Source organism: Hippopotamus amphibius, chromosome 5, assembly GCF_030028045.1.
Source record: "Hippopotamus amphibius kiboko isolate mHipAmp2 chromosome 5, mHipAmp2.hap2, whole genome shotgun sequence".
Taxonomy (NCBI): domain Eukaryota; kingdom Metazoa; phylum Chordata; class Mammalia; order Artiodactyla; family Hippopotamidae; genus Hippopotamus; species Hippopotamus amphibius.
In genome coordinates this window covers 134,207,179-134,220,658 of record NC_080190.1, presented here as the reverse complement: position 1 = coordinate 134,220,658, position 13,480 = coordinate 134,207,179, and the positions used below count along the sequence as shown (strand labels likewise).

The 13,480-nt window shown below is 39.4% G+C and overlaps 1 protein-coding gene and 1 pseudogene across 1 annotated transcript; both read left to right on the top strand.

Annotated features, from left to right (window-relative positions):
* The first annotated feature begins 1,789 nt into the window (after positions 1–1,789).
* LOC130853976 (cytochrome b-c1 complex subunit 7) lies at positions 1,790–6,479 on the top strand. The gene is made up of 4 exons (XM_057736494.1): positions 1,790–1,864; positions 4,513–4,584; positions 5,437–5,603; positions 6,271–6,479. The coding sequence occupies exons 1-4, from the start codon at positions 1,846–1,848 to the stop codon at positions 6,346–6,348; spliced, it is 336 nt and encodes a 111-aa protein (XP_057592477.1). The 5' UTR covers positions 1,790–1,845; the 3' UTR covers positions 6,349–6,479.
* A 124-nt stretch (positions 6,480–6,603) lies between these two features.
* On the top strand, positions 6,604–10,890 carry LOC130853975 (peptidyl-prolyl cis-trans isomerase A-like; annotated as a pseudogene).
* Positions 10,891–13,480: the final 2,590 nt, after the last annotated feature.

Here is a 13,480-nt window from a genome sequence, read left to right as displayed (position 1 = left end):
CCAGCAAACATCCAGGCTCTCTAGGTTTAATACCTGTAGGAGCTGGATTAACAGTCCTGAGTATAATCCCTTGACAAGGTCTTCCTTCTCTTGCCACCTTCACCCTGTAACCAGCAAAATGAAACTTGAAGGATAAGGAGGGAGGGAGAAGAGTTTACTGAGTAGTTCTTGTAAGGTACTGTGCCAACTTACAAATGTACTGCATTTCTTCATATCTTCCAACTTTGACTGGCGTAGTCTGGGAGCAGCCATTCATCACTGTTTAGTACTGCATACAGCGCTGAGTAATGCGAGCAATTGTGGTGGCACAGAACAAGAAGGCAACAGAATTTTTTGGAACTGGAATGTGACTAAGACCATTAAACTTTGTGAATTTACAATTAGATGGCATTCTATACTGTCCCAGGCCTCAGGACAGAAGAAAACAAAAGTAGATACTGGTGGGTAGTTGCTATGGACTGAATTGTGTCCGTAACCCTTCCTCCCCCCAAATTCATATAATGAAACTCTAACCCCCAATGTAATGTCATTTGGATGGGGCCTTTGGGAGATAATATAGGTTTAAATGAAGTCATAAAGGTGGGGTTTCCGTGATGGTATTAGTGTCCTTATAAGGGACACAAAAGAGCTTGCTCTCTCTCTGCCATGTGACGACACAGTAAGAAGGCAGCCCTCTACAAGACATAGAAAAAGAGTTCTCAACTGTAACTGACCATGCTGGCACCTTGATCTTATGCTTCTAACCTCCAGAACTGTGAGAAAATAAATTTGTTTTTTAAGCTACCCAGTCCACGGTATTTTGTTACCATAGACTCAGCTGACCAAGACAAAAGTAGTGGCAGAAGTGCATCAGTAACTGAATAAACATCAGTCATCCTAACTCTGTTTTCTGTCCCTAGAGTTGTTTTTTTTCCCCCAACTTTTAAATCTCTTTAATATACCTGGAGTTTATTTTTGATGAAAGGTATAAAGAGAGGGTCTGACTTGTCCCCTTTCCCAACCTCATGCACTAATTATTTTGTTCTGCATCCTTAGTAAAATTCTCCTCCCTCAATAATTTGTAACATTGCTATCCCTAGGTTTTTTACCTTAGACTTAACAAGTTGGGACTGAGACCTTAAAAATGTAGTTTTACCTTAAAATTGCATTCAAATTATGCTATACATCTCAGATTTAATATTAAAATTTTTTCTCAACTAACCTTCCACTAAAACGGCTTGATGTAGAACTTCACCTGGAGAAACCGAAGGTGAGAGAAGGTTAGTGTCTCCTGGTTAGTGTAGCATATAGCCCTAGAAGTCAGTGCCAAAATTTTATCTAGACTCTTAGACTCTGGAAAGTGAATCTGGATCCTTCCTAGCTTGCGTGCCCTTGGAAAATTTACGCAACCTTTCTGAGCCTTAGTTTCCTCTTCTCTACAATGGGTACAATCGTAGTATTTATCTTGTAGATTTAGAATTAAATGAAAATATGTCCATAAAACGCTTAGCGTATTGCTTGGCACAAAGGGCGCAATTAATACTGCCCAAGCTCTCACAGCTCGTTGGTAACAGAACCAGGCTAAAGACCTCGGGTCCTAATCCCCTGCCTAGTGTTTTTTCCATCTTGCCACATGGAATCCTTGGAACCACGCACGGTTCCAAGCCTACAGGACTGCGGTAACTCCGACCCACAAGAGCGCACGGAAGGTGCCCACCACCGGCCGCCAGACCTGCGCCTGCGCGAGCGTCCTCCTCTCTCCACCCCCCGACCCCGCCTCGCAACCTGACGTAACGCGCCTGCGCACTGGGCCCTGCGCGACCTCTAGGACTTACCCAGCAGGCAACGCTTCTGCCTCGGGTCAAAATGGCTGGCAGGCCTGCCGGTAAGTGAGCGGCTTCGTACCTGGCGGGCATCGCCGCGCTCAACCTTTTATTCTCGCAGCAACTTGTTCCTCTTCCTCTGCTCTCTCTAAATGGCCAGGTTTGCGGCCTAAGGGAAGGCGGCGGCTCCAGGCCGCCTGAAAGAGGCCTTGGCCCCACCCCCTTGCTGTCTCCAGGCCTGGCTCGCGGGAGGGTTGGGAAGGGACTTGCTGTTGGTGAAGGTGCCCGCGGTGGCTTCCACAGCCCTGGCGTTCCGGCTGCTAGAGCTCGGCAGTCCTTCCCCTCGGCCTTGGAATGAGTTCAAGGGCAGCGGGAGATAATTAGTGGCTGAGTTTCAACCCGAGTGAACTGAGTGCTTACTGTGAGTTAGCTCGATAAGCTTTCCTGCCAGCGCGAGGAAGATGGTGTTCGTTTCCCTTTTAGGCTGGTGAGCTAACTGAGGCGAAGTGACTGGAGGAAATAGGATTGGAAACGTCGTCCACCTTTCGCGCTTCTCAAACTGGGAATTAGAGGCAGCTGAGCAGGGGTTGCAGCGAAGCTGCAGTTTAACCTTGGTTTATTTGGAACGTCCGCTTGATCTGTGGATTTGGAGAAATTTGTATTTATTCTAGGCATTGGAACAAATGTATTTTTTTATGGGATAGGGTGCATAAATTACCGGAATATTTAAAACAGAAAGTGAAAAAAGTAGTTTTCCCTGTTTTTTCTTTTTTCCCAATCCCTGCTCTCTGGCGGTGTAAATTGGAATAGCTTTAAAAGATGTTGGTCCCTTTCTCCCAGCCCCCAGCAATTGCGAAGCTAGTAGGAAACATCAGGTTGTCCAAAAAATTCGTTAACCTAAATGACGTTGAGCTTTTGGGGAGTGGGGGAGACGTTTAAGAATTCGTTATTTCGTTAACTTGGCGAATACTGAAGGTGTTTTGCTTCTGCCTTGTGTTTGGAAACTAGATAGATCTTGCCTCAACCCTATCACTAGCTGCCTCTGGTCTTGGGTGGGATAATTTATGTAAGTCTAATTCCTCTTCTGCAAGGACAGGCGTGTTGTAGATAACTCTAGCTAATGGGGATAAAGCATATAGAATAGTGCCTGGCATACAGTAAGTGTTCAATGAATATTAATCATAATTACCATTACCGGTAAATATGTTTACAAATAATTTGTCTCCTACGAGTATGTTTGTATATGATTGACTCTCTGGTAGTTGTTTTTATAGAAGCAACGTTATACCTGGTGCTTAATTTCCAGGGAGATTTACCGAAGCTGTGATGTACTAAGGAGGGGTTGAAGTAAAAGGAGAGTTTGTTTTCCTTCTTTGCTACGGGGCTAGCCCTAAGCCAAAATTTTTAAAAAAAATTTAAACTTGCTGTACTTCCCCTTCTGTACCATATCTCTCCTGTAAGCATCAGGCACTATCATGTTGCCCTTAGGTCCTACTGGGAACCTATCAGGCTCAGTACTGATGTCGCAAAGAGTTTTAACATTACCTATTTCTCCAGATCCATTTTCAAATATCCATTCCCTCAGTGGAAAGTTAGCTGCTTGGGAGGAGGAAAATGTGCTTCTTTTACTGGTCCACATTAATATTAAATAGCTGACTCATGTTATCAAAACCATTCCAGAAATACATATATTTTTAAAGATAGTAGCCAAGTGAAATAAAGGTAGTGTAGAATAAAAATTTTGGAGGTTGGGGGTCATTTAGATTTGCCAGCATATCCTGAAATCTCACTTTTTCGTACAACTCCAACTCCCTTGAAAAGTTTACAGTTATTTCCTATAACCTATTTCTGAAACTACAAATGATGGAGAAGTTTCCAGTTTCTTTTTTATCCTCCATCCCTTCAATTCTGATGGTAGCAGGGGGCATAAAGGAATGGGATGTTTGACTTTGAGAAGCTGTAGTGGCAGTACAGTTGGCCCTCCGTATCCACTGGTTTCCACATTTGAGGATTCAGTCAACCTCCTGATGGAAAATATATGGGGGAAAAATTCCACAAAGTTTAAAAAAGCAAAACTTGAATTTGCTGCTCTCAGGTAACTATTTACATAGCATTTGCTTTGTATTTACAACTATTTACATAGCATTTACATTGTATTAATGTATTGTAAGTAATCTAGAGATGATTTAAAGCATACAGGAAGATGTGCTTAGGTTATGTGCAAACACTACACCATTTTATGTAGGGGACTTGAGCCTTTTGGATTTAGTATCTGAGGGGAGTCCTGAATTAAATCCCCTGAGAATATTGAGGGACTGTAATTGCACCTACAGATCTCTTGTACATTGGGTGTTTGAGTTTACCCTTTTTTTTTTTTTTTTTTTTTTTTAGGCGCACGGGCTTAGTTGCTCCATGGCATATGGAATCTTCCCAGGGCAGGGCTCGAACCCGTGTCCCCTGCATTGGCAGGCAGATTCTTTACCACTGCGCCACCTAGGAAGTCCTAGTTTACCCTTTTTTCCTATGACTTACCGCCCGGTTTTTTTTAACTGCAGTTACTTTTGCTTATAGATAAAATAAGCAATGTTTATCTGCAATATATAGAGTATATACTTTTAAAAGAAATTCCTTCCGGTGTTTGCATTTTCTGAGTGGTTACTTATGTATAGTATAAGTGAATTGTTAGCAGTTAACAGTGTGGCAATATCAGTTGCAGCATCAAGCAAGTGGCTGGAGGGTATTCGAAAATGGTATTACAGTGCTGCGGGGTTCAATAAACTGGGTGAGTATTTGTGCTTTCTTCTTTTGTTTTCTTTTATTCTTTTTTCTGAGAGTAGTGCTTTTGCAAGAGTTGTTATGGATCCCAAAACTACGTTAACTAATTGTACTTGTGTACATTGGAAATTTAAAAATTAGGTCACACTTTATTGTTAAATCCATTTCCTTTTTATTTTTATGAGAAAAGAGGGATGGAATTGTCTCAAATGTTTGAGGTGAGAATGACTTATGTTCTTGAAATATGGTAGCAGAACATTTTCCTTATTATATGTTCCCTCTCTCAACTCTTCCACTTAGCATTTTAAATTTTAAATTATATAAATTTTGAAAGTAGAGATTTTTCAACTGTTAAAATTGTCTGACATCTTTACAGTTGTTTGATGCCTGAACTTTTTTTAAGAACTTTATACTTTGCCCTGAATTTCATCTTTTGTGATTGAAGTCTGGTAGAAGCATCATTAAATGTTACTGGTTCCTTAGTACACCATCATTTTAAGATCCTTTAATACCTTGATCTCAGAATTAAAGTATAAGAAAGTAGAGGTGTAGTCTATTGATATGTGTTTAAAAACAAGATAGACATTTTAAATATTTTTAAAATTGCTGTCGATAAAATGTGAATTTTATGGCAGTAGATTTTAAAAGACTCATATTGTTTCCACAGTACCATTTAAGAAATAATCCATTAACTAACCCATTATTGTATGTGAAATGCATTGTGTTTCCATCATATCTAACTCGCTATATCACCCAAGTTAAGTTAGTGACTTAAGTTATGTCATAATTTTACTCATTTTTAAAAAATTCATTATTTTCAAGATGCATATTCAATCTAACTCTTGTTTTTTTATCATAGGCTTAATGCGAGATGATACAATACATGAAAATGATGATGTAAAAGAAGCCATAAGAAGGCTTCCTGAGAACCTTTATAACGAGAGGGTGTTTCGCATTAAGAGAGCACTGGACCTGTCCATGAGGCAGCAGATCTTGCCTAAAGAGCAGTGGACAAAATATGAGGAGGTAGAACAGCTTTTATTTATCTGATAATGTTGGCCATTAAGGATTGAGTATTAGAAACAGAACACATTCATTTTATAGTGCTTTAAAGTTCTTAAAATTGTGTCAAATCAATATCCTTATGACAATCTGGTGAGATTAGTAGAGCAAGGGTTAGCTGTGTTTTAGAGATAAACACATTGAAACTTAGAGATGAAGTGACTTCCAGAATCACTAAGCTGGTCCCCGATGTGGAGATCCAGGACTAGAATCTAGGTCTTCTGCCTCCCAGGCCATTGTTCTCCCTCTACACTCTGCTTTCTACTCAGATGAAAAAATGGTGGTGTTCATGTGATCAGCTCATTGAGTGGCCTTCTAGCTCCTGGGAAAGACTGTGAAGCAAACCTTCATCCCTTGAACTGCATTGAAACTAGGCTAAAGTTATAGACTCTCATTCCTTTTTTTCTGTGGCAGACTTTCATCTAATAACCTATCAGAGAAGCTTATTACAATAGCTTTATGGGTTTTTACATTTTAGAAAAGCAGACAGTTTTTAGTCTGCTTGAGAATATATTTTCTTAAGTTGGAAATTAATTTTGATAGATTTCTTTTGTTTTAAGACTTGTTAAGTATTGGGGATATATCACTATGTAATGGCACACATAATGTTTTTCTTTTATTCATTCTTTAGGATAAATTCTACCTTGAACCATATCTGAAAGAGGTTATTCGGGAAAGAAAAGAGAGAGAAGAATGGTCAAAGAAATAATCATTTAGTCTAAACCTGTGGCTGCACCTGTCCTAAAGTATTTTTATGAAGTTGGTTAAACCTGAAACATACAATGTAGAACTATCTGGGCTGTAAATTTATTACTTTAAATAAATATCTATTATAATTATTGTTGGAGTTTTAGAATTCTAAACCGTATTCTGAATAACTACTGAATTTACTTATCTGTTATAGTTTTTTTGAAACTTGTAAGATATTTTTCACTTAGTGGTTAACTGCCTCCTGGAGCTCAGAGAAACCGCTTTAATCAGTTTAAGTAGAAAAGTCACGTCTATATTGCCTTTGTAGGTTAGCAAGATACTTAGAAGCCCCAGCAGGGCCTCCCTTGCCAGGATGGAATAGAGCAAGAAACAAGCACCAGTAACTTTATTTTACCTGAAACAAACAGTACAAGCAGACTGGCTCTCAGACTTCAAAAGTTACTGAATGAAAGGAGAAAGGATTCATCCCCTAGTTTGCCAGGACTGGGAAATAGCCTTTTTCATCCACTGTTGTCCAAATATAATTGATTTTGCATTCCTATCCTTTAAAAAAAGTTACATATACAAGCCAGTATGGGTCTGTATAAGTTACATATATTTATATGCTCCTGTGCTAATATGTGTATTAGAAAATGAAAGATAGATATTACTGAAAAATAGTCCAAAATACAAAGACAGGACTTCCCTGGTAGCGCAGTGGTTAAGAATCCGCCTGCCAATGCAGGGGACATGGGTTCGATCCCTGGTCCAGGATACAACTAAGCCACAGAGCAAAGAAGCCTGTGTGCTGCAACTATTGAGCCTGTACTCTAGAGCCTGCGAGCCCTAGAGCCTGCTCGCCACAACTACTGAAGCCTGAGGGCCTATAGCCTGCGCTCCGCAACAAGAAGCCACTGCAGTGAGAAGCCAGCATACTGCAACAAAGAGTAGCCCCCCTTGCTGCAACTAGAGAAAGCTTGCATGCAGCAGTGAAGACCCAACACAGCCAAAATAAAGAAGTAAGTCAATAAATAAACTTGGTTTAAAAATAAAATAATACTCAATAATAGTAACTCGTTTGCTAACGACACTATCATAAAATATATATATAAAGGCCATACTTCCCAGATCCCAGTGACTTTTCCATTTTGGGACTGATTGTTAAAGTCTGTTTTAAGTGTTGGATAGTAATAATATTTTAAAGTTTTAAGGCTACAGTCTAATTTTTTAAAAATAAGTTAGAACCATTCAATAATGTCATCATTACCACCCCTAAACTGTAAAATAACTTTTTTTGGTGGAAGCAAGAATATGGAACCACTGTGAGCGGGGAAGGAACTGTGTAGAACCTGCAGTCTACACGGTGTTCCACAAGCCACTGCTGTGCGTGGTGGGAACCACTGATTGGGGTCTTACCTTGAACAAAGCAACAGAATGTGAAAAACAAGTTTTGTGTTACAGAGGCATCCCCAGAGATACTGCAGGTTCAGTTCCAGACCACCACAGTAAAGCAAATAAAGTGAGTCACATGAAGTTTTTGGTTTCCCAGTGCATATAAAAGTTACATTTATAACTACAATTAAGTGTGCAGTAGTATTATGTCTAAAAAGCCAATGTATATACCTTAATTAAAAAATACTTAATGCTAAATAATCCTAACCATCATCTAAGCCTTCAGCAAGTTGTAATAATAACATCAAAAATCACCGATCACCATAATAAATACAATAATAATAAAGTTTGAAATATTTCAAGAATCGCCAAGATGCGACAGAGACATGAAGTTCCAAATGGTGTCGGGAAGATGGCGCCAATAGACTTGCTGGGTGCAGGGTTGCCACAAACCTTCAATTTCTAAAAAACACTTATCTGTAAAGCCAAATAAAAGGAGGAAACAATGAAAAGCGGGTGTGTACATTTTGCGTATTTTCTTTTCACAGAGTGGGATACAATTTTGACAAACATGTTTGACTTTGGCAACATGTACATAGTGTCTAAAAATTTGCTTAAATGGGCCTTGCAGATGCCGCCACCCTGGAGCCTCCCACACAGCCTAGCCATAGTCAACCCCACCGTGTCCTTCGATATCGCCTTCAACGGCAAGCCCTTGGGCTGCATCTCCTTTGAGCTGTTTGCAGACAATGTTCCAAAGACAGCAGAAAATGTTCATTCTCTGAGCACTGGGGAGAAAGGCTTTGTTTATAAAGTTTCCTGCTTTCACAGAATAATTCCGGGATTTATGCACCAGGGTGGTGACTTCACACGCCATAATGGCACTGGTGGCAAGTCCATCTATGGGGGGAAATTTGATGATGAGAATTTCCTCCTGAAGCATATGGGTCCTGGCATCTTGTCCATGGCAAATGCTGGCCGCAACACAAATGGTTCCCAGTTTTTCTTCTGCACTGCCAAGATTGATTGAATGGCAAGTGTGCAGTCTTTGGCAAGGTAAAAGAAGGCATGAATATGGTGGAAGCCATGGTGTGCTTTGGGTCTAGGAATGGCAAGACCAGCAAGAAGATCACCATTGCTGACTGTGGACAAATCTAATAAATTTGACTTGTGTTTTATCTTAACCACCGGACCATTCCTTCTGTCGCTCAGGAGAGCACCCCTTCACCCCCATCTGCTTGAAATATCCTATAATCTTTGTGCACTCACTGCAGTTCTCTGGGTTCCATATTTTTCTTATTCCCCCCAAGCTTAGCTGAATTGAAAAGTATAAGATTAATGAAATAAAAACTAAACAGCAGCAAAAAATTTGCTAAAATATTAGGAAGCTTCATTAAATTCCCTAAGAGCCTCCTTCTCTTTGATATTCAGATTATTTCTGAAATATCTATCCTGAAATCATTCTTGTCGATTTTTAGGGGTCTGTCCAAGTTGCCTAGATCCTCATTTGATAATGGTTTTGGTCGTGATAAGAGCAGTTCTTTAACGTGCTTAGTATTTTTGTAAGAGTCGTGATTTGACTTTGCAATCTGAATTATACTTTCGGGACATAATTGTAAATCACAGAGAAACAGGAAGATGTAGGTAGATGCTGATGTTAAGGGACTATTCGCTTAAGGGTCTGTTGTTTAGTAAATACTTCTGTGTCATGATGCTCCCCTATTAGACCTAACTAGGTAACTAAGATAAGTTCTCAGACAACCAAGGACCTCCCAGCATTTCAGTTCCCCAGTTTCTTTTTTTTTCAGATCTTTTCAAATAAATTTGAGTCCCGTGCATTGCTGGTGGCTCATCATCCTGTAGACAGAATAGTAGAACGAGTCAGAGCTAATTCTGGGTTAGACTGCTCAGATCTGAATCCATTCACTTACCGGGTAACTTTAGGAGTATGGTTTAACTTCTCTGTGCCTCAGTTTCCTCAGCCCTAACGTGGGGCTAATGATAACCTACTTACAGGGTTGTTGTGAAAAGTAACTGACTTCATTGTATGTCAAGCTCATAGAGCAGTTCCTGGCACACAGTAATCACTATTCTTACTTGCTAAAAGATTCAGTAATAAGAATAAAAACTGGGTTAAAGCCTAAAGGTCCTATAGCCATAATAATTCTCTGTTGACAAACAGGATAGTATCTTGTTAATGTCGACATCCCCATTACGTGGCTTTGAAAATAACCAAAATAGAATTTAAAGGTTAGGTGAACATAAAACCTTAACCAAATCCTTGAAGGCCTGGTGAGTGAAGTGCAAATGGGTTTACCCACTTGAGCGACATGAATTTTAGGAACCACAGTAACGGATATGAATACAGTTAAAGGTGGATGAGACGATAACAGGATCAAGATCCCTTTATTAGAATGAGGTACTAAATTCAGCCACTAGGTGGTGATGCACTACAACTTTACTACTCAGAGGTAACACTGCACCAGCACTACTGAAGATTTATCCATTCTGTACCCCCACCAGCTCCCTCCCCTTCATTTTTCAAGATGACAACACCTTAGAGGTTTATGGCCATCAGGAGAATTTACTACTAAGCTATATACTGATGTAATGAAATCTAATATATGCTGTGCAATGAATTATGAGATGTTATTTAGTTTCAGGATTTTATTACTTCAATCAGTTTTGACCATATTTCCTTTTATATGATTGCTCACTCTTTAAACATACCAGATGACTGTATAAGGAACACCTAATAAAGTCTATAGACGTTAAAATATATATGTTTTAATTTATTTGCCATAATTTGTTTAAATTCTGGTTATACTGGTGTTCGTATTAAAAGCCATAACATGTTAGAATCTGAAGTCTCAGGTCGGATGGTGCCTCTGAATTATATTTTGCTAAGAAATTTCATTGTGTGTATTAACAATTGAGTGGGCAAGAACTGAATCATTACAAGGTTGTTAATTTTTAGCATAGATTCCAGAAAGCTTGTTAATATTTGAGTGGCTTATGTATTATGATAAACTATTTAAAATGTTACTCTGGATTCTGACTATATCTCTCCTACAGTCAAAAGAATGTATTATTTGTTTAACTTTGTATTTTAATACATTTGCCTATTTTTGCATAAATGCCAAAAATGTAATTTCAAAATAAATCCTTGTGAAACTTCTGGTAACATTATTCAGTTGAATCTTGTTCTATTAGTATTCTACCTATTTTAAAGAAAATTTTATACATATATATAAAATTGTATGTATAAGTCAAACAAAAATGATAATTGTTTTACAAGAGTCAGCTTTTAATTCCTTTCTTAGGTATGCATTTAAAATACAATTTGCCACTAAACTAGAACTCAGATCTGATGCCAACAATTCAGGCAAGTCATCATCCTTTGAAGACTTGGGCTCCTCAGCTGTAAAATGAAGCAGTTTATGAAATGAATCATTATTTCAGGACCAAAACATCCTGGGTCTGTATTTTTAACTTATTCACTTATTGTTAGGATGAGCTAATATTGATGTAGTATCAACTTTGTACCAAGCACTGTTCATATGTTGTCTCTTTTAATCCTCCCTACAACCTTCTGGCATATTTGCATTGTACAGAATAAGAAATTGGGCTTGTTCATTGTATATGTATATATTTTTGGTGTGTGCTTTTTACGTTTCATGTTAGGCAGAAGCTAGGCGCAGAATAGGGTTTCTGAACATTGGCACTATTGACATTTTGGGCTGGATAGTTCTTTGTTGTGGGGGCTTTCCTGTACATTGTAGGGTGTTTAGCAGCATCCTGGTTTTCCCCCAGTTATGATCGCCAAAAATGTCTCCATACATTTGCTAAATGTCCCCCTGGAAACAGAATTGCCTCCAGTTGAAAACCACCAATACAGGGGATACAAAGAGAGAAACCAAGATGGTGGAGTCTGGTATGTAAATATATATATAAATATGTAAATATGTGTAAACAAATGTGTAAATTATCTGTGAAACTACACACTGGGTGTTATGGAAACATGGAGAAGGGAAAGTTAACTAGGCAGGTGATCAGAGAAGACCCTCTGACAACTTAGCTAAATTCCAAAAGAGTAAGCAAAGCCAGCCAAGCCAAGCAGAGGAAAATAAACAGGAAATACTCAGAGGCAGGGAAGTGCAGGGCCTAAGTCTAGGGAATAACAGGTAGCTTCACATTGCTGGAGTGGCAAGTATCGTCTGGGAGGTAGGGGAGATGAAACTTGGAAGGTATATGCAAAATTGAGATGCTTGTACTTTGTGAGCAGGAAAGCGTTTGAATAGATTCCAGCAAGTAAAAATTCCCAGAATTTTCAAGTTGGATTAAGGGAGATTAATTTTAAAGTTTCTCAATAGTGAACTGCCAATTTGCTTTTCAAGACTGTAATAATTTATACTCCTCTAAGCAATTCACAAGGGCTCTTTTCAATGCACCCCTGCCTGCACTGAGTATTCTCATTAAGAACAATCTCTGTGAATTTGGTTGGAGAAAGGGTTTCTTGTTTAAATTTGCATTTCATGGATTGAGTAGTTAAACATTTTTCCATATGCTGTTATCAAGTTGTTTTTCCTCCTTAATCAATCTTGTTCATGTCCTTTGCCTGTGCGTCCTTTTTTATTTTTAAGCATTTTCCTTATTTGTTTAGTTTTCTTCTTAGTTTCTCTCCCTCCCCCCAATTTGGGTCAGTTCTTATGTATTTGTATGAAACCTTTATATATTTAGACGGTACTCCATTTACTTAAATTTGCTAAAATGATATTTTCTTATTTCGTTGTTTGAATTTTGTTTGGGGTATTTTTTGATGCCTTTTCAACTTTGTTCGTTGTGGTTTTTGTCAAATGGAAGTTTCCAATTTTTATGTAGTACAATTTATCAGTCTTCTCCTCTGTGGTTTTGCCTTTAAGGTCATGTTTGAGAAGTCTTCCCTTTACTCCATGGCTGTATAAATATCCAGCGAGGTTTTCATCCAGTGCTTTTAGCTATAAGAAGTAAAACCATAAATCTTTAATCCCTATGGAATTAGATATATGGTGTGAGCAGAGTATATTTTTGAGAGATACTAGGAGGTCCAGTTGGCAAGGCTGGATGATCAATTACATGTGTAGGGGGTGGATGTGGGAGGTAGAGCGGGAGGTGAGGAGGGGACTCACTAAGGGGGATCCCTTGAGGATGTGGGCTGGTGATCAGCCCCTTCTGTGGGCTTGTCATTCTGTAAGATTGTTCACTGTGCTGCATATTCCAGATCCACTCTCTGCACATCTCCATCCTGCTTTGAGCCCTGTATGGACTGCATCAAAGGACACCCTTGCCCTCTGGCTTCTGGCTTGGGCGTGGCCAGTGAGAAGTCTGACAATCAGAAAGACTGGGGTATCTATTCCTCCTGCTGGGCTACGGGTTGGCAGTCCATCTCAGGACTCTCCCTCCTGCAGCTCTCTCCCTTCCACATCCATCTCTTGTTGGTTCCCCTTAACCCTGCCTGCCCTGTGTTAGTAGTTCATTTGTTGAATGTTCCTTGTTGCAGGAGCCTGAAGGCAACCAAAGACCTTGACTCACCCAGACAGAGCTGGGCTCCCCTGCCATCCAAGATAGTTGGGGTTTCCCATGGGGGCACCAAGGGCTGTGGAACTGGTTTGTGGTTTGTTCCTGGGAAACCTTACAAGCTTGCTTCTTTGAGGTTGGCTAATTCATGGGCCAGAGTCAGCCTCCGATAGACCACACAAGTTCCTGTTGAAGGCAGTATC